This window comes from Bubalus kerabau, chromosome 15 (assembly GCF_029407905.1).
Source record: "Bubalus kerabau isolate K-KA32 ecotype Philippines breed swamp buffalo chromosome 15, PCC_UOA_SB_1v2, whole genome shotgun sequence".
NCBI classification, from domain to species: domain Eukaryota; kingdom Metazoa; phylum Chordata; class Mammalia; order Artiodactyla; family Bovidae; genus Bubalus; species Bubalus kerabau.
Window position 1 is genome coordinate 81085567 of NC_073638.1, and position 26935 is coordinate 81112501.

The 26935-nt window shown below is 37.2% G+C and overlaps 3 protein-coding genes across 3 annotated transcripts; all 3 read left to right on the top strand.

Annotated features, from left to right (window-relative positions):
• The first annotated feature begins 1148 nt into the window (after positions 1 to 1148).
• LOC129628526 (olfactory receptor 8K5-like) lies at positions 1149 to 2090 on the top strand. The gene has a single exon (XM_055547967.1). The coding sequence runs from the start codon at positions 1149 to 1151 to the stop codon at positions 2088 to 2090; it is 942 nt and encodes a 313-aa protein (XP_055403942.1).
• A 3292-nt stretch (positions 2091 to 5382) lies between these two features.
• LOC129627932 (olfactory receptor 8K1) lies at positions 5383 to 7610 on the top strand. The gene has a single exon (XM_055547370.1). The coding sequence runs from the start codon at positions 6651 to 6653 to the stop codon at positions 7608 to 7610; it is 960 nt and encodes a 319-aa protein (XP_055403345.1). The 5' UTR covers positions 5383 to 6650.
• An 18019-nt stretch (positions 7611 to 25629) lies between these two features.
• LOC129628527 (olfactory receptor 8J1-like) lies at positions 25630 to 26556 on the top strand. The gene has a single exon (XM_055547969.1). It carries the CDS (start codon positions 25630 to 25632, stop codon positions 26554 to 26556), a length of 927 nt encoding a protein of 308 aa, XP_055403944.1.
• The last annotated feature ends 379 nt before the right edge of the window (positions 26557 to 26935 follow it).

Below are 26935 nucleotides of genomic sequence, written 5' to 3' on the forward strand. Positions count from 1 at the left end.
TCTGGTTTGTTTACACTGTCAAAAATACATCATTCAATGAACAGCTCTTCGTCTCAGAAAATTACTTGACTGTGCTTTGACCTTTAAAAGATAGAACAATTCCAGAACTTTCTGAGAGGCTGTTTCTGGGTTATAATCCTTAGTTTGGTTCAAATAAGATCTTCTACTTAATTCTTAGATCAACTGATAAATTTTTTCATTGACAGATTCCACAAGTTTCACCTGATATGAGTTTCTGCCTTGGCCCATTTGGATTTCTCAGGCAAAAGTTGAGCATTTTATTACTTTTAATAATTCTATCCTATATTTTCTCTGATTGAGATTTTTGAACTCGAATTACTCCTCCAATTGAAAGTCATGCTAACAGAGTTCCAGATTTTGTTGACGGAGAAACTGAAAGAAAGGGAATCCAGATGGATTAAGCTAAGAGAAGTTCTAATTGTTTTTACTGATTGGTGATTTATTCGCTAAGTATTTGACTCTTTGTGACCCCATGGACTGTAGCCTACCAGGCTCCTCTGTCCATGGGATTTTCCAGGCTAGAATACTGGAGTAGGTTGTCATTTTCTCCTCCAGAGCATCTTCTCCACCCAGGGATCGAACCTGGGTCTTCTGCATTGCTGGCAGATTCTTTACCAATTGAGCCACCAGGGAAGCCTATGTAAATTTTATGAAATGCAGAAGGCAGCACTTAACCGTGAAACATTATACTAGATAATGTTTTATATATATATATATATATATATAGTATAATAATATACTATATTGTGCAATTTGAGAAGTCCAAAAGAATTCTCAGATGAAAGTGGAAGTGTATTAAAGAAAAATGTGATATCCTTGTATAGATGAAATAAAGTCTATATTTCTGCATTAATACCTATATGGTAATTTAAATCAATGGATATTTTCCAAACATCACTGACTCTATTTAATCTGTAGTAACCGTGCATGTAATTTCCCAGGATTTCCACTTTTTGGAAAGTAGAAGATTCTGTCCTTTATTTTAGTTTCAAAATAAGATATGGAAATTACTTTTCTATCCCTTGTCATGACGTAAAATATCTATTCTCTCTAAAAATATTATACTTAATTAAATGACATCATGGGAAAATTAACCTATTTCTTTCCAGAAAAGCTGACTGGACTAAATGGACCCACAGAATCGATCATCACTGACTGAATTCATTCTGATGGGGGTCACAAAGCAGCCTGAGCTTCAGGCTCCCCTTTTCGGAGCCTTCCTCATCATCTACACAATCACAGTGGTGGGAAATCTGGGCATGATCATCTTAACTCAAGTGGATTCCCGGCTGCACACACCTATGTACTTTTTTATCAAACACCTGGCTTTCATTGATCTTGGTAATTCTACTGTCATTTGTCCCAAGATGCTGGTGAATTTTGTTGTGGATCAAAATACCATTTCCTATTATGCATGTGCCACACAGTTGGCTTTCTTCCTTATGTTCATTATCAGTGAATTTTTTATTTTGTCAGCCATGGCCTATGACCGCTACTTGGCTATCTGCAACCCTCTGCTGTACAATGTTATCATGTCCCAGAGACTTTGTCATATGCTGGTAGGCATTCCATACCTCTACAGTACCTTTCAGGCACTCATGTTTACTATTAAGATTTTTACATTGACTTTTTGTGGCTCTAATGTCATCAGTCATTTCTACTGTGATGATGTTCCCTTGTTACTTATGCTCTGCTCAAACGCACAAGGAATAGAATTGTTGATCATACTGTTTTCAGCATTTAATTTGATCTCTTCCCTCCTGGTCATCCTAATGTCCTACATACTGATCCTGACAGCAATATTTCAAATGCATTCTGCAGAGAGCAGGAAAAAAGCTTTCTCCACATGTGGTTCTCATCTGATGGTGGTGGTAGTGTTCTATGGGTCTCTACTATTTGTGTATATGCAGCCCAACTCCACTCACTCCTTTGATACAGATAAAATGGCCTCTGTGTTTTATACTTTAGTGATTCCCATGCTTAACCCCTTCATCTACAGCTTAAGGAACAAAGAAGTAAAAAGTGCCTTCCAAATGGTCTTAAAGAATAACTGCAAACTTTGTATCTAACATCCAATAATGAAATAAGAAATAGTATTTCCATCAGCAGATGAATGGATAAGAAAGCTGTGGTACATATACACAATGGGGTATTACTCAGCAATTAAAAAGAATACATTTGAATCAGTTCTAATGAGGTGGATAAACTGGAGCCTATTATACAGAGTGAAGTAAGCCAAAAAGAAAAACACCAATACAGTATACTAACGCATATATATGGAATTTAGAAAGATGGTAACGACAACCCTGTATGCGAGACAGCAAAAGAGACACAGATGTATAGAACAGTCTTTTGGACTCTGTGGGGGAGGGAGGGTGGGATGATATGGGAGAATGGCATTAAAACATGTACAATATCATATAAGAAACGAATCGCCAGTCCAGGTTCGAGGCAGGATGCGGAAGTTTGGGGCTGGTGCACTGGGATGACCCAGAGGGATGGTATGGGGAGAGAGGTGGAAGGGGGGTTCAGGATGGGGAATATGTGTACACCCGTGGCAGATGCATGTTGATGTATGGCAAAACCAATACAATATTGTAAAGTAAAAAATAATAATAATAATAATAAATAAAAGAAATAGTATTTTAATAAACTATGATTAAGGCATATGTCACTTGATGTTTCTAAAAAATATGTATCATTCTTTTTGGCTCCAAAGCAAAAGCTCATTAAAATACACAGAGAAATAGATTGTTTCCTTTGTATTCACTCCAGTTAATTTTCATACTTTAAATCTCAATGAAATCTCACTCTCTTCCCCACATTCCTTGTTGATTCAATGTTTCCTTTAATGATTTCACAGAACCCTGAATCTATCCCAAAGGAAGCTCTTATTAAACTCTACCTAGTAAACTCTGTGGCTGTTTCTGCAAAGCTTTTTGTTTGTTTTCTAGGAAGGTGTCCTTTCAATCATTTTGCATTGTATTTTCTGAACATAAACAACTGTGTGTAGATCAAGTTGAGTCTCTTACATACAGCAGACATTTGCATCATGATTAAAAAAAAAATCATTCTACTCATCTCAACCTTTGGGAAATTTAATCCATTTTCATTTAAGGTAATTACATTACAAGATTTCCTGGATTGTGAGCGAAACAATCCGAGATCACACAGAACAGGAAGACATCAGTGTTCCAAAAAGCCAGAAAGCGGAATCCTCGTTCCACACCTGAGCATCCAGTAGAGATCTCAGAGGTATAATAAAAGCTACTTTAGACTCACATAGCTTGAAAACAAGTCTTGAAAGGAGCTAGTTGATCCTTGTTTAAAACATTCTTTTAGGAAGACAACAGGAACTTGCAGCACTCATTATTCTGTATTTCTTCACAGTATTTAGCATCTAGTCACAAATACTAGACAAATGTGAAAGCAGGAACATGTGACCCCCACCCAGGAGATAATTAAAACAGATCCTGAAATGTCAGTGAAGATATAATTAACAGGCAAGGACTTTAAAACATATTATAAATATGTTCCATATACCAGATCATTTAATAAGAACACTAAACTTAGGAACAAAATATTTATTGAATGAGCGTAACAGCATATTGTGTTCTGAAAAAGAGATGATGGCTACACTTAAGCACATCTCAGTGACGGCACTCAAAGAGCAAAGCCAAACACTGAATAAACACCGCAAAAAGAGCTTCAGTGATCTGTAGAACAACAGCAACCCAAATACTGTATAGTTAAGGGTAGGAAAGTGGAAAGAAGAGATTACATATGATTGAAAAATCGATGAGAGAAATGTTGGCCAGAGTTTTTTCCAAACATTAAAAAAGATAATCCTAAGATATAAAGAGCTAAAATAATTCTAAGCAGGATAAACAGAAAGGAAATTACACCAAAGTATGTCATGTCAAGTTTCTGAAAACTGAAGATAAAAGCATTAATAACATAGAAATGAAAGATATAGATGAACAGATAAATAAAAGAGTCATCACTAATCTTTATGCAGAAACAATATGTCATAAGACATTGTTTTGTGTCAACCTGCAATTTTACATCCTTCAAAAACATTCTTGGTTAACGAATGCTATGTTATCAAATATTGCATAATCTTTTTCTACAAAGTCATTTTTAATTTACTCATACACTGGGTGCATGTGTAACATATCTAATATGTGCATTAAATTGTGTAACTGAGATGCTGACAAAAGTATATTTATGTTTTCCAATGTTTAGTGATATTGCATAGTTTGTTCAATTACACCAGGGAATGAAATACTTTTAACTTTTCCTAATGAGACATTTGGAGAATAACTAACATATCCAAGGCACTCTCCCTAAGGTAATTATGTTCAATTTTTTTTTTTAATCTTTGAATCAGATCAAAATTTTAACAAAATGAGTCTCAAAGGGATAGAAAAACACTTGAAACCATTCTGCAATAGACAAGGAGGACTGAACAGTAGGAAGTCGATGCATCTTCTCCAGTAAGGTAAGTAGGAAACACTGGTCTGCAAGTTTCTCAGGGCATACAGCTCAAACTCAATCATCACCAAAGATCTTGAAGGCATTATGCTCTGTGAAACTGTTTCTTCCTTTCAGTATACTTTCCTGATCAAAAAGATTAACGTGTGCGACAGACCTTTTGTATGGACTCTGATGCAATGCATTTAGACTCTTAGCTTTCCAAATGAACTTAAAGCTCTCCTATCTATTTTAACAAGGATCTTTCTCTATCCTTGATTACTGGGTGCCTCCCTTTCTCCATTTTTCATTGCCTGTGTGCTCAGGATGACCATGATAGAACAGAAGACTGCCATGTTTGTGAGAATATATTCTGAAGAAAGTTAATTTTATTTGAATCCTAACTCTGCCAGTTATTGTCTGGGCTATCTTGATTAAGCTATTTTATTCTTGACATGTAAATGGATTATGCTCATATAGTTGACCCTTGAACAACACGTTTTGGACTATATGGGTCCACTTATATGCAGATTTTTTTTTTTCCTCAGCAACTACACCACTATGTTTACCAGTGATGGTTGGCCAAATATACAGATAGAGTATCCCCAGTGGATAAGGAAGGTGGACTCTGAGACTTTAGCATCTGTAGATTTTGTTATCTTCAGTGGATGCTGGAACCAATTCCCCACAAGTACCAGGGACAACTGTGCTATTTATTTTCTAGAGTTATTGTGTGGGTCATGTGAATTAATACATGCAAAGTCCCTGGCAAATTATAAGCTCCATATCACTGCTTGGTATTCACTTACATTCTTCTTTCCAGTGGATCTATTTACATGGATCTCCATAAATAACCAGATTCATAAATAATCAGAATGATCAACCCTTTATTTTTCAGAAGAGGGATATGTGATTGGAAGACCATTAGAAGTGATTCAGTTGTCAGATACAATCAATATGGCAAATGAAGATTAAGATATTAATAGCAAAATTTGAAAATTAAGACATTATAGCATTGGATTTTGTATTGGATAAACAAGCTGAGCTTATAGTAAATGACAAACATTGAAATTTATGTTTAATTATCAGGTTTTCTACTCACTACATCATTCATCAGTCTACCAACAGAGAATCTTTTTATTATTCCTTGCAACTTTGAACAGATAAGATGATTGTCAATAATATAAGCTTTATTGTCTGAGTGTAGATGTTTGTTTTAAAATTTATCTGAACATTTTTTAAAAGTTCAAATGTAATAGACAGATCTTTTGATATATTTAAAAGACCATGTGAAAACAAGTAGGCCATAGAAGCTGTATCAAAGCAATCATTTCAAAATGTCTTGTCCCTTTAAAGCAAAATTTCCCAGAGTTTCCATGAATGTGCTTTGTGCTGGTCTCAGCCTGTTGATAGTGACTCTATCAGTGAGCACTGCCTGTGGGCTCTCAAGTGGGCCCTATTATTGGTGGTGAGCTGCACAGACATGTCCCTGCCCAGAGCCAGTGCTGTGGCTGGAAGAGCACTTGGGATTCTTTTACGATTGCAAGATGCATCCAGCAACACGTGTCAGGTAACTTTGAAAAACAAGCCTTGTTACATTCTGGGGGGTACGTGGCACACCAAGGCCACACAGAGAGGTTAAGGAGAGAAAGAGAGAAAGAATGAGAGTAAGAGAGATCAGCGTGGTTCTGCCTTTGTTGTGATCAAGGATGGCGTGCCTACATTAAATTTTTATTGGTTAATTTAAAGCATAAGAGCAGGAATTATAAAATTCAGAAAGGGAAAACTAGGGTCAATCAAGCTGGCAGTTACTTATATCATTCAGGGCTTTCTAAAAGGGAAATTTCATAGGACAACCCAGCTATTTATCTAAGGGTTTAGCTAGAAATATGTTTATTTGAGATATATATCTTTCGAATCTATTGTCTCAGCAATGAAAAGGTTAATATCAGAACTTACATAACAATTTAAAAAGCTGATCATTATGCACTTACATTGCAATGTGAATATAGGTAGGTGTAGTCTCGACCTGATGGGAAGATGAATCTGTATTTATAATTTTAGACAAAGAAAATGACTCACATATCATGTATTAAATTCTCCTAGATGATAGCATTGCAAATACAAAGTATTGATTTTATACCCAGGTAACCAGGATGGACCCCATGGAGAAACACAATCATACTGCCATGCACAAGGTGACTGAGTTTGTTCTTATGGGGATCACAGACAGTCCTGAGCTGCAGGCGCCTCTCTTTGGAATCTTCCTGGTCATCTACTTGGTCACAGTGACAGGAAATCTGGGTATGGTTATCCTGACCCATTTGGACTCCAAGCTACATACTCCCATGTACTTTTTCCTTAGACATTTGTCAATTACTGATCTTGGTTACTCCACTGTCATTGGCCCAAAAATGATGGTCAACTTTGTGGTGCACAAAAATACGATTTCCTACAATTGGTGTGCCACCCAACTGGCATTCTTCGAGACTTTCATTATCACTGAACTCTTCATTCTATCAGCAATGGCCTATGACCGCTATCTAGCCATCTGCAAACCTCTTCTCTACGTGGTCATCATGGCACAGAAAGTGTGTTGGGGGTTGGTACTTACTCCCTACCTCTACAGCACCTTCGTGTCACTATTTTTCACCATTAAGTTATTTAAATTGTCCTTCTGTGGCTCTAATGTCATCAGTTATTTTTACTGTGACTCTGTCCCTCTGATATCTCTGCTCTGTTCTGACACACATGAGTTAGAATTGATCATCTTAATCTTTTCAGGCTGCAATTTGCTCTGTTCCCTCTTGATTGTCCTTGTATCCTACTTGTTCATTCTTGTGGCCATTCTCAGAATGAACTCAAGCAAGGGGAGGTACAAAGCCTTCTCCACCTGTAGTTCACATCTGACAGCGGTGGTCGTGTTCTATGGGACATTACTGTTTATGTACCTGCAACCCAAGTCCAGCCATACTTTTGCTGTTGATAAAATGGCCTCTGTGTTTTATACTCTGGTGATCCCTATGCTCAATCCATTGATCTATGGTCTAAGGAACAAAGAAGTAAAAGATGCTCTGAAGAGAACTTTAACTAATCGATGCAAAATTCCCAACTAATATCTTAATACAAGTTGCAAATGTGGGTCCAGAATCCTTGTAGAATGCTCTATCAGTCCAATGAAAGCATCAAAAATAAAAATGTTTTACCCCATTGTTTCATCTTTTTCAGGATAAAATGCTCCCTTTCATATCTCCCAGGACTCTTCTCCACCTCACCTGAATAAACATGGTGTCAGATGATTAAGTCTCAAGTGATTTTCACGATCATATTGGAACCTATGTTATTTAGAAAGAAGGCAAATCATGTCAAATTTTTGGTCAAATTCAGACTTGCAGAGGTTAAAAATGTATTTATTAGTCAAAATGGCGTACAATGGACCAAAAATTAGTGATATATATGTTAAATCAGGCACTGCACTAAAGGTAAAGAATATTAAACCATGAATAATGTGTAGACTAGACAAGAGGCAAGAAAGTGAATAAGCTTATGATTATAACTGAACAAGTTATTTCAAGAACATATGCAATGTAGAAAATAAAGTATGCCTCTCAGAATTGAATTCTCAGTCAGATTGAGTTAATATTTTCTATCTCTGGGATACAGTGGAGATTTTGGAAGATATTTAAATTAAGAAACATGAGAAGCCTACTGGCTAACTCTGAGTCTCCCTTGACAGAGTCACATGCTATAGTTAGCTTTGGTTTATGCTAGCTTCCTGATAAACGTGTTTATTTAGGATTAGCAGATTCAAGAAAAATGAGTTATCTGGTCATTTTGTTGTTGGTGGTGGTGGTTTTCAGTCACTAGGTTGTGTCTGACTCTTTGACACTCTATGGGCTGCAATACACCATACCTCCCTATCCCTCACTATCTCCCAGAGTTTGCCCAAGTTCATGTCCATTGAGTCAGGAATGCTATCCTACCATCTCATCCTCTGCCACCCTCTTCTCTTTTTGCCCTCAATCTTTCCCAGCATCAGAGTCTTTTCATTTGAGTCTGATCTTCACATTAGGTGGCCAAAATATTGGAGCTTCAGCCTCAGCATCAGTCCTTCCACTGAATATTCAGGGTCGGTTTCCTTTAGGATTGACTGTTTTGATCTCCTTGCAGACCAAGGGACACTCAAAAGTTTTTCCAGCACTACAATCTGAAAGAATCAATTTTTTGGTGCTCAGCCTTCTTTATGGTCCAACTCTAACATCCATACATGACTACAGGAAAAACCACAGCTTTGACTATACAGCCTTTTGTCAGTAAAGTGACATCTTTGATTTTTAATACACTATCTAGGTTTGTCGTAGTTTTTCTTCCAAGGAGCAAACATCTTTTAATTTCATGGCTGAAGTCACTGTCTGCAGTGATTCTGGAGCCCAACAAGAGACAATTTGTCACTGTTTCTACTTTTTCTTCTAGTTGCCATGAAGTGATGGGACTGGATGCCGTGATATTTGTTTTTTGAATACTGAGTTTTAAACCAGCTTTTTCACTCTCCTCTTTCACCCTCATCAAGAGGCTCTTTAATTCTTCTTTCTGCCATTAGAGTGGTATCTTCTGCTTATCTTATCTGAGGTTGTTGATATTTCTCCCAACAATCTTGATTCCAGCTTGTAACATCCAGCTTGGCATTTCATGTGATGTGCTCTGCATAGAAGTTAAATAAAGAGGATAACAATATGCAGCCTTGTCATACTTCTTCCCCACATTGATCCAGTCAGTTGTTCCACATAAGGTTCTAACTGTTGCTTGTTAAATCTTATGCAGGCTTCAAAGGAAACTGGTCAGGTGGTCTGGCATTATCATCTCTTTAAAAATTGTCCACAGTTTGTTGCGATCCACACAGTCAAAGGCTTTCAGTTAATGAAGCAGAAAGAGATGTTTTTTTCCTGGAATTTCCCTTGGAAATTTGATCTTTTGTTTCTCTGCTTTTTCTAAACCCAGCTTGTAATCTGAACGTTCTTGATTCAAGTACTGCTGAAACCTAGCTTGAAAGATTGTGTGTATACAGTCATTTACTAAAGTGACATAAATATTTTGCAAATCCATAGCAAAGATAACCTAGGCTAGAGACGATTGGTACACTCTAGGGTTAACTGACCTTTCGTCGTGTATTTTGCTTTCTTCCTCAGCTTGTATACACAGATCCAGTATTTTGCATGAACTCTATGCTAACAAAATGCTTCATCCTTTGTACTTACTCAGGGCTTCCCTGGTAGCTCATGGTAGAGAATCTGCCTGCAACGTGGGAGAAGTGGATTCGATCTCTGGGTGGGGAAAATCCCCTGGAGAAGGGAATGGCTATCCACTCTAGTATTCCTGCCTGGAGAGTTAGTTCCATGGACAGAGGAGCCTGGCAGGCTACAGTCCATAGCGTGCAAAAGAGTCAGACATGACTGAATGACTAACACACAGCAAATGAACTGATTCCTTATACATTAGTTGTTTGAATAGACAATTTTTAGATTTTTAAAAGGTTATAAACACTACCCCAGTCATTTTGATTCAGTCTAGCACTCAAAGCGAAAATTTTGTGGAATTAAATCAAAATATGAACCAGAGTCTCTTTATCTTCAGTTCAGTTCAGTTCAGTTCAGCCGCTCAGTCATGTCCAACTCTGCGACCCCATGAATCGCAGCACGCCAGGCCTCCCTGTCCATCACCAACTCCTGGAGTTCACTCAAACTCATGTCCATTGAGTCGGTGATGCCATCCAGCCATCTCATCCTCTGTCGTCCCCTTCTCCTCCTGCCCCCAATCCATCCCACCATCAGGGTCTTTTCCAATGAGTCATCTCTTCACATGAGGTGGCCAAAGTATTGAAGTTTCAGTTTCAGCATCAGTCCTATCATTGAACACCCAAGACTGATCTCCTTTAGGATGGACTGGTTGGACCTCCTTGCAGTCCAAGGGACTCTCAAGAGTCTTCTCCAACACCACAATTTAAAAGCACTAATTCTTCGGTGGTCAGTTTTCTTCACAGTCCAAGTCTTACATCCATACCTGACCACTGGAAAAACCATAGCTTTGACTAGATGGACCTTTGTTGGCAAAGTAATATCTTTGCTCTTTATTTTAGATGCATTTATTTTATTTATTTGCCCCTTCTTTAATGTACTGCCATTTACTTTATTAAGTGTTACCATAAAAGGAAAAAAAAAAAGCTATCCCTGTGAGATGGTGGATATGTTAATTAGGTGATTATGATAATACTTCACCTTTATACATATATATCGGAATATCATATTTGCACTCTGGAAATACATACAAATTTTATTTATTAATTTTAACATTATAAAGATAAAATTTTAACTTTTTAAAATGAATCAATGAAATAAAATATAACAAATTAAAATCACACAATTGCATTCTCCAAAAACATCAATTTTACTTGCTACAGTATCTTTGGATCCTGTCTGTAAGTATATTTATTGTCATGAATAAATTTTATTTTTTAGAGCAACACTTTATATTGTACTGTAGAGATTTTTGGTCACATATTGTCCCCAAATTATATCATTTCCTTTAATTTTCACAATCCATAAGTGAAGTTAAATAATATTGAAAGCATCTTTAGTTTCATCCACATAGTAAAGCATTAAAGAAACCATGGTACATCATATTACCTACAATTTACTTTCCTAATTGAGAAAGCATCACATTATTCTTCTTAGTTAATAAAAGTTACTTTTAAAATTTTTTATTGAAAATTAATAAAGTGATACATGGCAATGAATAAAATGATACATGATGCAATACTATTATGATGATATTAAATTAATGCCTTGAATTGACTTTAGCAGGGCAGACTTCAAGAAGCAAGATTTCTACAGCAAGACCCTCAGAATAATTATGTTTGTCAGATTATGACACTTTATCACAGTATACAACTGTGGAGTACACATTGATCTCTTTTTATTTGGATATTCTTCGACTGATGGACCTAGTTGTTGGCAGATGTTTTCTTTGCCACTATAAAAAGTGCTGTAATAAATAGCTTTGTACTTATAACATGATACACTATTGCTTTTTGTTTATAAAATAGATGCATAAGGATTCTTCCACATTCTAACTGTGTTGTTGGTAAATTATTTACCTATTTGTATAATAAATTAAAATAAAAAATAAAATGCTAATAAAAAGTACTATGCTTTGTGATAGAGTGTGGAGCAATTCACTGTAAAGAAACATTGAGGAACATTTCAGGATGGTGGAAATTCTCTTATTGGGAGCAGTAGTAGCATGTCATCATTTTTCAAGGTCAGCATGCATACTCCACATTTTTTTCTATTCTATTGTGCCTAAAATATACATTATTAATGTCTTTAAAATGGAATATGACTTTTTCAATACTATTTTTGCTTTTTTTAGACACTTTTCTAGAATTTTTATATAATCCATATAGACAAAGATTTAAAGGATATATAAAAGTATATTAAATATATATCTATAACTCATTGCACAAACTTCTGAACTGTATACATAGCTTGCAGTATTTCTCTATACTGATAATACTGTCATGACAATATTAACTTAATACCTTGAACTGACTTCATCAGAACAGTCTTCAAGAAGCAAGGTTTCTACAGCAAGACCCTCGAAATAATTATGTTTTTCAGATTGTGACACTTTGTCATTATTGGGCCAGGCAGAACCTCTTCTCTTATTTATTTATTTTTTCTTCCAAGTTGTTGTGGGCAGAAATGTGTCCCACCAAAATTGATATGTTGAAGGCTCAATCCACAAAATCTCAGAATCTAGTGTATTCAGAGATAAGGCTTTTTAAAGAAGTAATTAGTTAAAACAAGTTATTAAGGTGAGCCGTAATCCAGTATCATAAGTGTCCTTATAAGAAGAGGCTAAAACACATAGAAAGACACCCCAGACACTTCGATGTACCCAAACCGAGTGACAATCACATGAAGATACAGCAAGAAGGGGGCCATCTATGCAAGGAAAGAAGGGTCCATCATATGCAAGCCAAGGAGAAAGGCCCCAGAAGAAATCAAATCTGCTAACCTCTTACTCATAGACTTTATTTATTTGTTTAAGATTTTTTGATATGAGTGCTTATTTGCTTAGTTGTGTCTGCCTCTTTGTGACCCCTCGGACAGTAGCCCTCCAGGCTCCTCTGTCTGTGGGATATTTTAGGCAAGAATTCTGCAGTGGGTTGCCATTTTCCTCCTCCAAGAATCTTCTGACCCAGAGATTGAACTCGTATTGGCAAGAGATTCTTTGCCTGCTGAACCATCACGGAAGTCCTTTTTGATATGAACTACTTTTAAAGTCTTCACTGAATTCGTTACAGCATTGCTTCTGTTTCATGTTTTGCTTTTTTTGGACCATAGGCATGTGGGATCTCAGCTCCCTGACCATGGGTCAAACCCACACCCTCTGTGTGAAGCCTTAACCAGTGGGATATTAGGAAAGTCCCTTGATCATGGGCTTTTAGACTCCAGAACTGAGAACACATATTTCTTTTATTTAAACAAACCTGTTTTTGGTGTTTGTTATAGCTGCTCAAGCAAATTAATGCATTTTTCATCTTTATTCATTTACCCCACGATGTGGGCTTCCCAGTGGCTCAATTGTAAAGAATCCACCTGTAATACAGGAGACACAAGTTTGATCCCTAGGTTGGGAAGATCCCCTGGAGAAGGAAATGGCAACCCAACCCACTCCAGTATTCTTTCTTGGGAAACCCCATGGACGGAGGAGCCTGGCAGGTTACAGTCCATGAGGTCACAAGAGTTGGACATGACTTAGTAACTAAACAATAACAAAAGCTTACTATATAACCATCCCAAAGTATTTAATGTGAATCTACTCCAACTTCCAGCTTTAAATTCAAGGCCTAAAGGGGAAAATAATATGACACACACACAAAAAAATGTTGCAAAGAGAACTTAATCCCCAAAGCTGATAATTTCTCCAGGGCATTTTTCTTTCTACATGATTCTCTTAGTCTTTAAATGCATGAAAATATATGTCTAAAATATTTAGTGTTTAAAAAAAAATTGTGTGAAAGGAAATTTATAGACATTAAATAAAAGCTGTAGTTTCAAATATTATATTTGATCCTTGCCTAGAATTTATCTTCTACATTTTTTCACCTGAAATACATTTATAAAGAAAGGATTAAAATAATATTTTTAATATATAATATTTTTTGGAGGACATAGCTTCACCTTTAATATCCAATTTATCCTATTCTTGAAATAATGACTGTGCTAAATTGCATTCTTTGACGTAAAAGTAGGAAACAAAGAGAAATAGTGTCATATAAAAACAAAATGTGTAAATGGAATTTGTTTTTATTTCATTGTTAGTCCATTTGTTTCTAGCTCTTTGGTTTGCATTTTTGCCGTAATGAGTCGCTGAATGCAATGAAGTTACTTTGATAGATACACTTTAATCAGATGTCATGGAGTTGAACTCATTTCAATAATATAGGTCATACTGCCACCAAAAAAAAGAAGAAGAAGAAGACTGAAGAGACGTCTGGTGAATTCCTAGGGGGAGATCTTATCAAACAGCAAATCCCAGATGGCATCTTCCCAAAGGATGCAAAAGACAATTTGTGGATATTAGAATCATCTGGGTTTTAGTTAGGTTCTCAAAGGTTTATAAAGCCCCACCAACTCTCACTGACACAGCCATGTAGAAATTCTAAGAGGCTGAAACAGATGTGCCTTAGAGGTGGGTAGAAAATATTTATCTTATTTTGGTATAATGGCCTTCCCATGGCAGATGCATGTTGATGTATGGCAAAACCAATACAATATTGTAAAGTAAATAATAATAATAATTAAATAATTTAAAAAAATAAATACATAAAATGGCCTTCAAAAAATGAAATCTACACCTCAAAGTGCACCATGTCACTTTCATTTTGGAAGGCATCAGACATTATGTATGATCAAATAATACAATACTTAAGTAAAGGTTGGAGAAAACAAGTTATTAAAAACTATCTAGCTGTTTATATTTCAAACTTACAACTGGTATCATTAGATATTATATACTTATACCTCTATTTAAACAATGGATTTTTGCTCACTGAGATTATTTATATCATAGTCTTGTTTCTGCAATACTAACTAGAATGAAAAATTCATCTTTCACACACATATGCAAAAAAACTTGTGAAGGAAAACTGAGTACAGAATCACCCAAATTTTAAATGATGATTCTTTTTGAGAATACAATGATATACCATCAATTTTCTCAAGAAAATTTCCATTAGCTCTGGTAATATATTCAATACAATAGAGGTGAATATATATATATATATATATATATAACCAATGCTATAATAATGTATATTTAGATAAATCATGTATGTACAATAAAATGAATCTGACAACATTTTACTCAAGAAGTTTTCAGAAAGAAGACTTCAGTTTTAAGAGACAGTGCATAAACAGGATCAAGACATTAAGAACTGCAGACCCCTAAATTTCTGGTTTGATAAGTCAAGGCTTTCTGTAACATTCTCAAGGAGAAAATGAAACCCAGGAAGAAAGAGAATGCTCATTTACTGGGATGCTTTTAGTTCAAGTAACCCAAAATAAAATATCTGAAATAAATTTACTTTAAAAAAATACTGGCCTTATAATTTTATAATAAAATAAATTTCTAAGTACATGGAGAAAATTATATATATATATATATATATTATTATTATTACTCCTCTTTAGTCATAAGCTTTGTTGCTAATTTAAAGATAATTCCCCTCTCTTTTAGCCTGCCTGTTACTCATTAGTGCTCATAAGAAGATTGAAAATGCCGAGAGTATGATCAGGAATGACATTTTTCAATACCACAAGTTCAAGTTTTGTAACCTCAATTGAGGTTACATTCATTTGCAGTTTCTGGTAGCATGGGGCAACTGCTGCAAATGATGTGCAATCTTTTTTCAGATAATAAGGTACCTCTCACCAATCTATGTATTTGAAGAATCAATATGAATATGGACACAAAATGCCAGAGATCCTAATACAATCCAAATTCCCTACTTTGACACATTATCTTCTGCCAGAAATGCTGTAACCCTGCTTAACTTATTGTTAAAATTTTACTCCTCCCTTCCAATTTCTACCCCTTCCAATCATACAGTTTCTATCCTTCCCAATCATATAATTAATTATCTTTATAACAGCAAGAATAATCTTTTTTTTAAATTTAAACCTGACCTTATTATTCACCTACATTAAAACCTATCAGTTTTACAATTTACTAGAAAAAATTCAAATATTTATTGTGACCTAAATTATCTGATTTTACTGATTTTATTTTCAGATTTTCAATGTATCCTGGTATAAGCTAGTAAGACAAGAAAATAATGTGAACCTGATTGTTAAATGTATTGAAAATGAAGCTAAAGATACTTCAATTATTATAAAAACCAAAGCTTAGGTTGCATGAATTAATAAATCGAAAATTTGTGATACTGCCATTTGCCTACCAGCTAATCTGAGAATCGTGACACAGCGCCATTAAGGATAACAGTCACTGACTGTGGTAATGAGCCAGGGAAGTCTAGACCTAAGAAAGAAAAAGGGGGTGCTTAGGATGGCAAAGTATTACATAAATTGCCAAATACTTCAATGTGGAACCTTGAATAAGAAAACTAGAGAATGAATAGAATGCTTGTGATCTAAAATAGTTGTTTTTTGAAATGTAATTTTACAATTTAAGAGCAAGCATATAACCAGTGAGGCATTAGACTTCAGCAGAAATACAGGAGCTGGTATAACTTGGAAGTTTTGTTTGGGCTGATAGTTGATATGTTTGCCAAGGGAGACAATGGAGACACTGACAGCTGTACACAAAACATTAAACATTGTAAACATGGAGAAGACAAAAAAAAAAAAGAGGCATGGTGGGGACAGGGGGAACACAGAAGCAATATTCTGTAGCTCAGTGTCTGAGGGAAAAAAAAGCTAGAATCTCAAAATAGAGGATTGTCCACAGTGTATAAGGATGGAGATTGAGGAACATATTAGGAATTTTTCTTACAACCTTTAACAAATAATTTTGAAATAAATGAAAAAAATATAGTATACCTATCAAGGTAGGCATTTTCTTAAGTACCTGTAAGAATAAACACAAGAAATATGTCCCAGACTTAAATATTAACTTGCCTGAATGTTTTATAAATGTCTCATAAGAACCTAAAACTTAATATGTTCAAAGTATCACTTTGATCACTTCATTTTAAATCATATCTTTTAATATTTGAAAAATGTCATGGCCAATGGCCTAACTGTGAAAAGATCACAAAAGTCTTTCCTATTCCTTCAGTTCACTCACTCAGTCATATCTGACTCTTTCTGACCCCATGGACTGCAGCATGCCAGGCCTCCCTGTCCATCACCAACTCCAGGAGTTTACCAAAACTCAAGTACATTGAGTCGGTGATGCCACCCAACGATCTCATCCTCTGTCGTCCCCTACTCCTCCTGTCTTGAATCTTTCCCAGCATCAGGGTCTTTTCCAATGAGTCAATTCTTCCCATCTGATGGCTGAAGTATTGGAGCTTCAGTTTCAGCACCAGTCCTTCCAATGAATATTCAGGACTGATTTCCTTTAGGATGGACTGGTTGGATCTCCTTGCAGTACAAGGAACCCTCAAGCATCTTCAACAACACAGTTCAAAAGCATCAATTCGTCGGCCCTCAACTTTTTGTATACTCCAACTCTCATATCCATGCATAACTACTGGAAAAACTGTAACCTTGACTAGACGGACTTTTGTTGGCAAAATAATGTCTCTGCTTTTTAATATGCTGTCTAGGTTGGTCATAACTTTCCTTCCAAGGAGTAAGAGTCTTTTAATTTCATGGCTGCTATCACCATCTGCAGTGACTTTGGAGCTCAAAAAAATAGTCAGTCACTAATTCTACTGTTTCCCCATCTATTTGCAACTGGAATGCAAAAGTAGAAAGTCAAGAAACACCTGGGATAACAGGAAAATTTGGCCTTGGAATACGGAATGAAGCAGGAAAAACACTAATTGAGTTTTGCCAAGAGAACGCACTGGTCATAGAAAACACCCTCTTCCAACAATGCAAGAGATGACTCTACACATGGACATCACCAGATGGTCAACACCGAAATCAGATTGATTATATTCTTTGCAGCCAAAGATGGAGAAGCTCTACACAGTCAGCAAAAACAGGACCGGGAGCTGACTGGGGCTCAGATCATGAACTCCTTATTGCCAAATTCAGACTTAAATTGAAGAAAGTAGGGAAAACACTAGACCATTCAGGTATGGCCTAAATCAAATTCCCTATGATTTTACAGTGGAAAGTGAGAAATAGATTTAAGGGACTAGATCTGATTGATAGAGTGGCTGATGAACTATGGACAGAGGTTCGTGACATTTTACAGGAGACAGAGATCAAGACCATAGCCATGGAAAAGAAATGCAAAAAAGCAAAATGACTGTCTGGGGAGGCCTTACAAATAGCTGTGAAAGAAGAGAAGTGAAAAGGAAAGGAGAAAAGGAAAGATATAAGCATCTGAATGCAGAGTTCCAAAGAATAACAAGGAGCGAAAAGAAAGCCTTCCTCAGAGATCAATGCAAAGAAATAGAAGAAAACAATAGAATGGGAAAGACTAGAGATATCTTCAAGAAAATCAGAGATTCCAAGGGAACATTTCATGCAAAGATGGGCTCCGTAAAGGACAGAAATGGTATGGACCTAAAAAAAGCAGAAGATATTAAGAAAAAGTAGCAAGAATACACAGAAAAATTGTACAAAAAAGATCTTCACAACCCAGATAATCATGATGGTGTGACCACACTCACCTAGAGCCAGACATTCTGGAATATGAAGTCAAGTGGGCCTTAGAAAGCATCACTACGAACAAAGCTAGTGGAGGTGATGGAATTCCAGTTGAGCTATTCCAATCCTGAAAGATGATGCTGTGAAAGTGCTACATTCAATATGCCAGCAAATTTGGAAAACTCAGCAGTGTCCACAGGCCTGGAAAAGGTCAGTTTTCATTCCAATCCCAAAGAAAGGCAATGCCAAAGAATGCTCAAACTACTGCACAATTGCACTCATCTCACACGCTAGTAAAGTAATGCTCAAAATTCTCCAAGCCAGGCTTCAGCAATATGTGAACCTTGAACTTCCTGATGTTCAAGCTGGTTTTAGAAAAGGCAGAGGAACCAGAGATCAAATTGCCAACATCCACTGGATCATCGAAAAAGCAAGAGAGTTCCAGAAAAACATCTGTTTCTGCTTTCTTGACTATGCTAAAGCATTTGACTGTGTGGATCACAATAAACTGTGGAAAATTCTGAAAGGGATGGGACTACCAGACCACCTGACCTGCCTCTTTAGAAACCTATATGCAGGTCAGGAAACAACAGTTAGAACTGGACATGGAAAAACAGACTGGTTCCAAATAGGAAAAGGAGTATGTCAAGGCTGCATATTGTCAGCCTGCTTATTTAACTTATATGCAGAGTACATCATGAGAAATGCTGGTCTGGAGGAAGCACAAGCTGGAATCAAAATTGCTGGGAGAAATATCAATAACCTCAGATATGCAGATAACACCACCCTTATGTCAGAAAGTGAAGAGGAACTAAAAAGCCTCTTGATGAAAGTGAAAGAGGAGAGTGAAAAGTTGGCTTAAAGCTCAACATTCAGAAAACGAAGATCATGGCATCTGGTCCCATCACTTCATGGGAAATAGATGGAGAAACAGTGGAAACAGTGTCAGACTTTATTTTTGGGGGCTCCAAAATCACTGCAGATGGTGATTGCAACCATAAAATTAAAAGACGCTTACTCCTTGGCAGGAAAGTTATGACCAACCCAGATAGCATATTCAAAAGCAGAGACATTATGTTGCCAATCAAGGCTCATCTAGTTAAGGCTATGGTTTTTACTATGGTCATGTATGGATGTGAAAGTTGGAGTGTGAAGAAAGCTGAGCACTGAAGAATTGATGCTTTTGAACTGTTGTGTTGGAGAAACTCTTGAGAGTCCCTTGGACTGCAAGGAGATCCAACTAGTCCATTCTAAAGGAGATCAGTCCTAGGTGTTCATTGGAAGGACTGATGCTAAAGCTGAAACTCCAATACTTTGGCCACCTCATGTGAAGAGTTGACTCTTTGGGAAAGACTCTGATGCTGGGAGTGATAGGGGCAGGAGGAGAAGGGGATGACAGAGGATGAGATGGTTGGATGGCATCACTGATTCGATGGACATGAGTTTGAGTGAACTCCGGTAGTTGGTGATGGACAGGGAGGCCTGGCATGCTGTGATTCATGGGGTCACAGAGTCGGACACGACTGAGAGAGTGAACTGAACTGAACCGAACTGATGGGACCATATGCCATGATCTTATTTTTCTGAATGTTGAGCTTTAAGCCAACTTTTTCACTCTCCTCTTTCACTTTATCAAGAGGCTCTTTAGTTCTTTTCACTTTCTGCCATTACGGTGGTGTCATCTGTATGTCTGAGGTTATTGATATTTCTCCTGGCAATCTTAGTTCCAGTTTCATCCAGCCCAGCGTTTATCATGATGTACTCTGCACCTAAGTTAAATAAGCAGAGTGACAATATACAACCTTGATGTACTCCTTTTCCTGTGTGGAATCAGTCTGTTGTTCCATGTCCAGTTTAACTGTTCCTTTCTGACCTGCATGCCGATTTCTCAAGAGGCAGGTCAGATGGTCTGGTATTTTAATTTCTTGAAGTATTTAATACTTTAAGCATACAGATTTCTCAAGAGGCAGGTCAGATTGTCTGGTATTTGAATTTTCCAGTTTGTTGTGATCCACACAGTAAAAGGCTTTGGCATAGGCAATAAAGCAGAAGTAAATATTTTTTTCTGGAACTCTCTTGCTTTTTTGATGATCCAGGGGATGTTGGCAATTTGATCTCTGGTTTCTGTCTTTACTAAAACCAACTTGAACATCTGGAAGTACACGGTTCAGGTACTTTTGAACTTTCTAGCTGCAGCACTGGAATGGTGGCTGTATGGCATGGAGCAGCCATGAGGACATACCCCGCACCCAAGGTCAGAGAAACTCCAGAAAGATGGGGGGAGGTGCAAATTCAGGTTTAGAATCAAACTCCATTTCCTCCAGAGATGCTCAGAGGGCTCAAACAAACCTTGTGTGCACCAGGACCCAAAGACCCCACAGAGACTGAGACAGAACTGTGTTTAAGTGTCTCCTGTGGAGGTAAGGGTCAGCAGTGGACTGCCGCAGGGACAGGGACTCTGGGTGCAGCAGATTAAGGTATGGCATAAGCCCTCTTGGAGGAGGTCGCCAGTAACCCTATCAGAGAGCTGCCAGAACTTACACAGGACTGGGAAAACGACTCATGGTGGGCACAAACAGAACCTTGTCCACCAGGACCCAGGAGAAAGGAGCAGTGACCCCACAAGAGACTGACCCAGACGTGCCTGTGAGTGTCCAGGAGTCTCCAGCAGAGGCATGGGTCAGTGGTGGCCAGCTGCAGGACTGGGGGCACTGAGTGTAGCAGTGTCTGCATGGGATCTTTTGAAGGAGGTCACCATTATCTTCATTACCTGCAACACAGTTTGGCCCCAGGTAAAGAGCAGGGAGGGAACACACCTCTACCCATAAACAGAAAATTGGATTAAAGATTTACTGAGCCTGGCCCCACCCATCAGAACAAGACTCAGTTTTCCCCTCAATCATTCTTTCCCATCAGGAAGCCTCCATAAACCTCTTATCCTTCTCCATCAGAGGGCAGACAGGCTGAAAACCACAATCACAGAAAACTAACCAATCTAATCACATGAACCACAGCCTTGTCTAACTCAGTGAAACTATGAGCTATGCCCTATAGGGCCACCCAAGACAAATGGGTCATGGTGGAGAGTTCTGACAAAACGTGGTCCACTGGAGAAGGGAATGGCAAACTGCTTCAGTATTCTTGCCTTGAGAACCACATAAACAGTATGAAAAGGCAAAAAGATAGGACACTAAAAGATGAACGCCCCAAGTCAGTAAATGCCCAATATGCTACTGGAGATTAGTGGAGAAATAACTTCAAAAAGAATGAGGGGATGGAGCCAAAGCAAAAACAATAACCAGTTGTGGATGTGACAGGTGATAGAAGCAAAGCCTGATGCTGTAAAGAGCAATATTGCATAGGAATTTGGAATGTTAGGTCCATGAATCAAGGCAAATTGGAAGTGGTCAAGCAGGAGATGGCAAGAGTGAACGTCGACGTTTTAGCAATGAGTGAAGTGAAATGGACTAAAATGGGTGAATTTAACTCAGATGACCGTTATATCCACTACTGTGGGCAAGAATCCCTTAGAGGAAATGGAGTAGCCATCATAGTCAACAAAAGAGTCCAAAATGCAGTACCTGGATGCAATCTCAAAAATGACAGAATGATCTCTGTTCATTTCTAAGACAAACCATTCAATATCAAGGTAATCCAAGTCTATGCCCCAACCAGTAATGCTGAAGAAGCTGAATTTGAATGGTTCTATGAAGACCTACAAAACCTTTTATAACTAACACCCAAAAAAAGATGTGCTTTTTATTATAGGGGACTGGAATGAAAAAGTAGGAAGTCAAGAAACATTTGGAGTAACAGGCAAATTTGACCTTTGAGTACAGAATGAAGAAGAGCAAAGTCTAATAGAGTTTTGCCAAGAGAATGCACTGCTTATTGCAAACACCCTCTTCCAACAACACACAAGAAGACTCTACACGTGGACATCACCAGATGGCTAACACTGAAATCAGATTGATTATATTCTTTTCAGCCAAAGATGGAGAAGCTCTATACAGTCAGCACAAAGAAGACCTGGAGCTGACTGTGGCTCAGATCATGAGCTCCTTATTGCCAAATTCAGACTTAAGTTGAAGAAAGTAGAGAATACCACTAGGCCATTCAGGTATGACCTAAATCAAATCCCTTTCCTGTTCCCAATGTAGCACAAATTATATCACAGATATTATCTTTTTTCTTCTTCCAATTGTTAAATTTACCTCTTCTCTCTATTGCCAAGTTTTCTACTTTGGCTCATTATCTTCTGCCAGAAATCCTGTAATACTGCTTAGCTAATTGCTAAAATTTTATGCCCCTCTTCAATTTTCTACTCCCTTCCCACATATATTTTCTACCCCCTTCCAACCTATAATTTCTACCCCTTTCCAATCATATAATTCATTATCTTTGTAACTGCAAGATTAATCTTTTTTTATATAAATGTAAAGAAGACCTTGTTACCCACGTACCCAAAAACCTATCAGTGTTTTACAATTTACTTAGAAAAAAATCCAAATATTTATTGTGACCTACATTATCTGATTTTACTAATACTCACTATTATTCAGTGACTCTGGCCTTAAAGGAAACACTAGCCTCTATTAAGTTCCCATGACACAAACAAACAAAAACAAAAAAGATTTTTTTTTGTTTTTGGGCAAAGGACAGCATCTTTAGGAAATACACTATTCTTATAATTGTGAATGTATCTCTTAAAGATGCCTGGAATCCTGGGATATTCTTCCTGTGATTTATTCAGTACTTGATTACTTCTCATTCTTTAGGTTTTAGTTGAAATTTCACCCACAGAAAGGAATTCTCTTAACAACATCTAAGAAGTAATTCTCCCAGGTTATCTTGATAAATCATTTTTGTTTAGTTTACTTATGGAATGTAAAACAATCTACAGTTATCTTGTTTATGTTTTTTATTCTAGCCCTGTGTTTCTTTCTCACTATTGGAATAGTAGGTCCAGAGGTACACAGGACTTCAGACTGGGACTGAATTATACCACTGGCTTTCCTGGCTTTATACCTTGTAGGCAGGAGATTGTGGAATTTCTCAGCCTCCATAAATAGTGAACTAAACTCCTCAAGATAAACCTCCTTTACATATATATAGGCTCCCCTCATAGTTCAGTTGGTAAAGAATCTGCCTGCAATGCAGGAGACCCAGGTTTGATTCCTGGATCAGGAAGATCCCCTGGAGATGGAAATGGCAACCCACTCCAGTATTCTTGCCTGGAGAATCCCATTGGCAAAGGAGCCTGGCAAGCTAAAGTCCATGGGGTCACAAGAGTCGGACACAACGTAGTGACTAAACCAACCAACCAACCAACCAGGTCCAGAGGTAAGGGGCAAATAAAGTAACTGAAACTTTGATATCTCTTGGCACAAGTAGGAAACAAATAAGATTATATTGTTGTTGTCCAGCTCTTTGTGACCCCATGAACTGCAGCATGCCAGGCTTCCCTCTCCTTCACTATCTCCCAGAATTTGCTTAAACTCATGTCCATTGTGTCAGTGATGCCATCCAACCATCTCATCCTCTGTCACTCCCTCCTCCCCCTTCCCTAAATCTTTCCCAGTGTCAGGTTCTTTACCAATGAGTCATCTCTTTGCATCAGATGGCCAAAGTATTGGAGCTTCAGCATCAGCCCTTTCAATGAATATTCAGAGTTGATTTCTTTTAAGATCGACTGGTTTGATCTCATTGCTGTCCAAGGGACTCTTACAAGTTTCTCCAGCACCGCAGTTTGAAAGCGTCAATTCTTGGACACTCAGCCTTCTAGTATGACTAAAGTGTTAACAGAAAGAATGATTTGGAGTCAGAAACGACTAATATCAAATACTCAAAACTGTTTGGTGTTATTACCACTTTATTTCTTCATTTGTTTTATATCACCGCTTCATTTTTTATTTCATTGCAGAATTTTTTTTTAATCGTCTTTAGGAGAAGAGATATCAAATCTCTTCTTTAGAAGAAGGATATCAATAACTTTTATTGGTCAGGCAATTATGATACATATCTTAAAAATCACTTTACTGAGTTATGTTTGACATAAAAGAGCTGTATGTGGTTAATGCATACAATTTGATGAATTTGAAGATAAGTATATATTAGTGATACAGTTACCAAAAATCTATGCTGTAAACATATCCACCATTCCCAAAAGTATCATCTTGCCCATTTTATTATGATTATTTTATACATATACATAATTAAATTTTCATTAAAGGGTAGATCTTATGTTAAATGATGAAATAGTGTTGATTCTTTGGATCTAAATTTTACCTTTTCATATAAGAGACTGTGATAGAATATTTAAGACCACAGACCATTACTGAGCTCAATTAAAAGTGAGAAGGGACTATAATTGGCTTATTTAGTAACAGGAAGCTATCCTTCAAGCAGATATTTCTAGGAAAATATTATATCATAATTCCATGCTGATTCTTTGGCAACTATATACAATGTAATTCTCAGAGAAGCCTTATGAAAATAAAATGTTTAGCATTATTACAGCTAAAAATTATCAAAAGTGTAAAAATGACAGAATTTGCAATTTCAGTCTACATTGACTAAATGTTAGTACAAGGATGGAATAAAGAAAAGAGGGCAGAATGGTGATTGGATCAGTGGTACAGTGGTGAAGAATCCACCTGCCAAAGCTGGAGATGTTGGTTTGATCTGTGGATCAGGAAGATCCTCTGGAGGAAGAAATAGCAACCCACACTAGTATTCTTGCCTGGAAAATCACAGGGACAGAGGAGCCTGACAATCTACAGTCCATGGGGTCACAAAAAAAGAGTTGGACATGATTTAGCAACTAAATAATATTTAAAAATGACTAGATCATGCATTTTTCAGAAGAAGCAAATATTTTCAAATTAGAGATTACAAGGAACATTGAATTATTTGGATGCATACAATTACTCAAGAGTTTCTCACACTCAGTGCAGAAGATATCAATATGATGTCATGGTATGAATCATGGCTTTAAATATTTTCAAGCTAATAAGATATCCATAACTTAATAAAATTCAATGGATTGGATCTTTGAAATATTCATAATGTTGGATCATCTATTTAATTTGCTACACTTGAATATTCTTTTTAATAGATGATTTCAAATATGATTTAATACCTAGAAACATGAGTTCAATAAATTCTTTGAGGAAATCTCATCCAAGGGATGCTTTTGCCATCTATTGACAGTCCTAGAAGATAATTCCTTAATTTCTAACCAAGTCTCTTTTTCTTCCATATAGGTGACTTTCCAAACTCATACATGGCTAATGGAAATTTCACCCGAGTCACTGAGTTTATTCTCACAGGAGTCTCAGAACGTCCAGACCTCCAGATCCCACTCTTCTTTGTCTTCCTGGTCATCTATGGACTGACTATGACAGGGAACCTAAGCATCATCACTCTCACCAGTGTGGACTCTCGACTTCAGACCCCCATGTATTTCTTCCTCAGGCACTTGGCTATCATTAATCTTGGCAATTCAACTGTCATTGCCCCTAAAATGCTGATCAACTTTTTAGTAAAGAAGCATACCACCTCCTTCTATGAATGTGCCACCCAACTAGGAGGGTTCTTGGTTTTCATTGTAGCTGAAATTTTCATGTTAGCTGTGATGGCCTATGACCGCTATGTGGCCATTTGTAACCCCCTGCTCTACATGGTGGTGGTGTCTCGACAGGCCTGCTTTCTGCTAGTTTCCCTCACACACCTCTATAGCTTTTCCACAGCTGTTGTAGTTTCATGTTGTGTATTCTCTATGTCTTATTGCTCTTCCAATGTAATCAATCATTTTTACTGTGATACTGTCCCTCTGTTAGCATTGTCTTGCTCTGATGCTTCCTTTCCAGAAACAGTAGTCTTCATATCTGCATCTACAAACTTGATGATTTCCATAACTGTAGTTGTAGCATCTTATTTCAACATCATTGTGTCCATTCTAAGGATACGTTCATCAGAAGGAAGGAAAAGAGCCTTCTCCACATGCGCTTCACATATGACAGCAGTGTCGATCTTCTATGGAACTCTGCTTTTCATGTATTTGCAGCCTCGAAATAACCATTCACTGGATACTGATAAATTGGCCTCCATGTTTTATACACTGGTGATTCCCATGCTGAATCCCATGATTTACAGCCTGAGGAACAAGGAAGTGAAGGCTGCCTTGAGGAAATTTCTGACCAATTATTAATGTAGTGTTAGAACTCTATAGGTCACTGAAGAGATGGTTAAGATAGGCTACCACTGTGTGGAATATAGTCTGAACAACATTAGAAGCTAAAGGAATGGATGATTTTCCGATTTTACAATTTCTGTTTTGAGACAAGGTCCTAGTCCACATCTTTCAAACAGAAATCTTAAATACAAGCCCTTTTTTCTAATCTAAAAAGTGAAAAATTTGAGACAACAGCCACAGAAATGTTGGGGATAAACAGCTAGTGAAAGTCAGATACATATTATTTGTACAAAATCTGTGCAATTCACTGGTCTTGAGGCATGTATGTGTGGATATTTCAGTATCCCAGGAAAGGTTGTGTGTGTATGCGTGCGTGCAAGTGCCCAGTCATGTC

Coding starts and splice junctions, on each gene's coding strand:
- LOC129628526 (XM_055547967.1), top strand. CDS start 1,149: ATGGACCCACAGAATCGATCATCACTGACTGAATTCATTCTGATGGGG.
- LOC129627932 (XM_055547370.1), top strand. CDS start 6,651: ATGGACCCCATGGAGAAACACAATCATACTGCCATGCACAAGGTGACT.
- LOC129628527 (XM_055547969.1), top strand. CDS start 25,630: ATGGCTAATGGAAATTTCACCCGAGTCACTGAGTTTATTCTCACAGGA.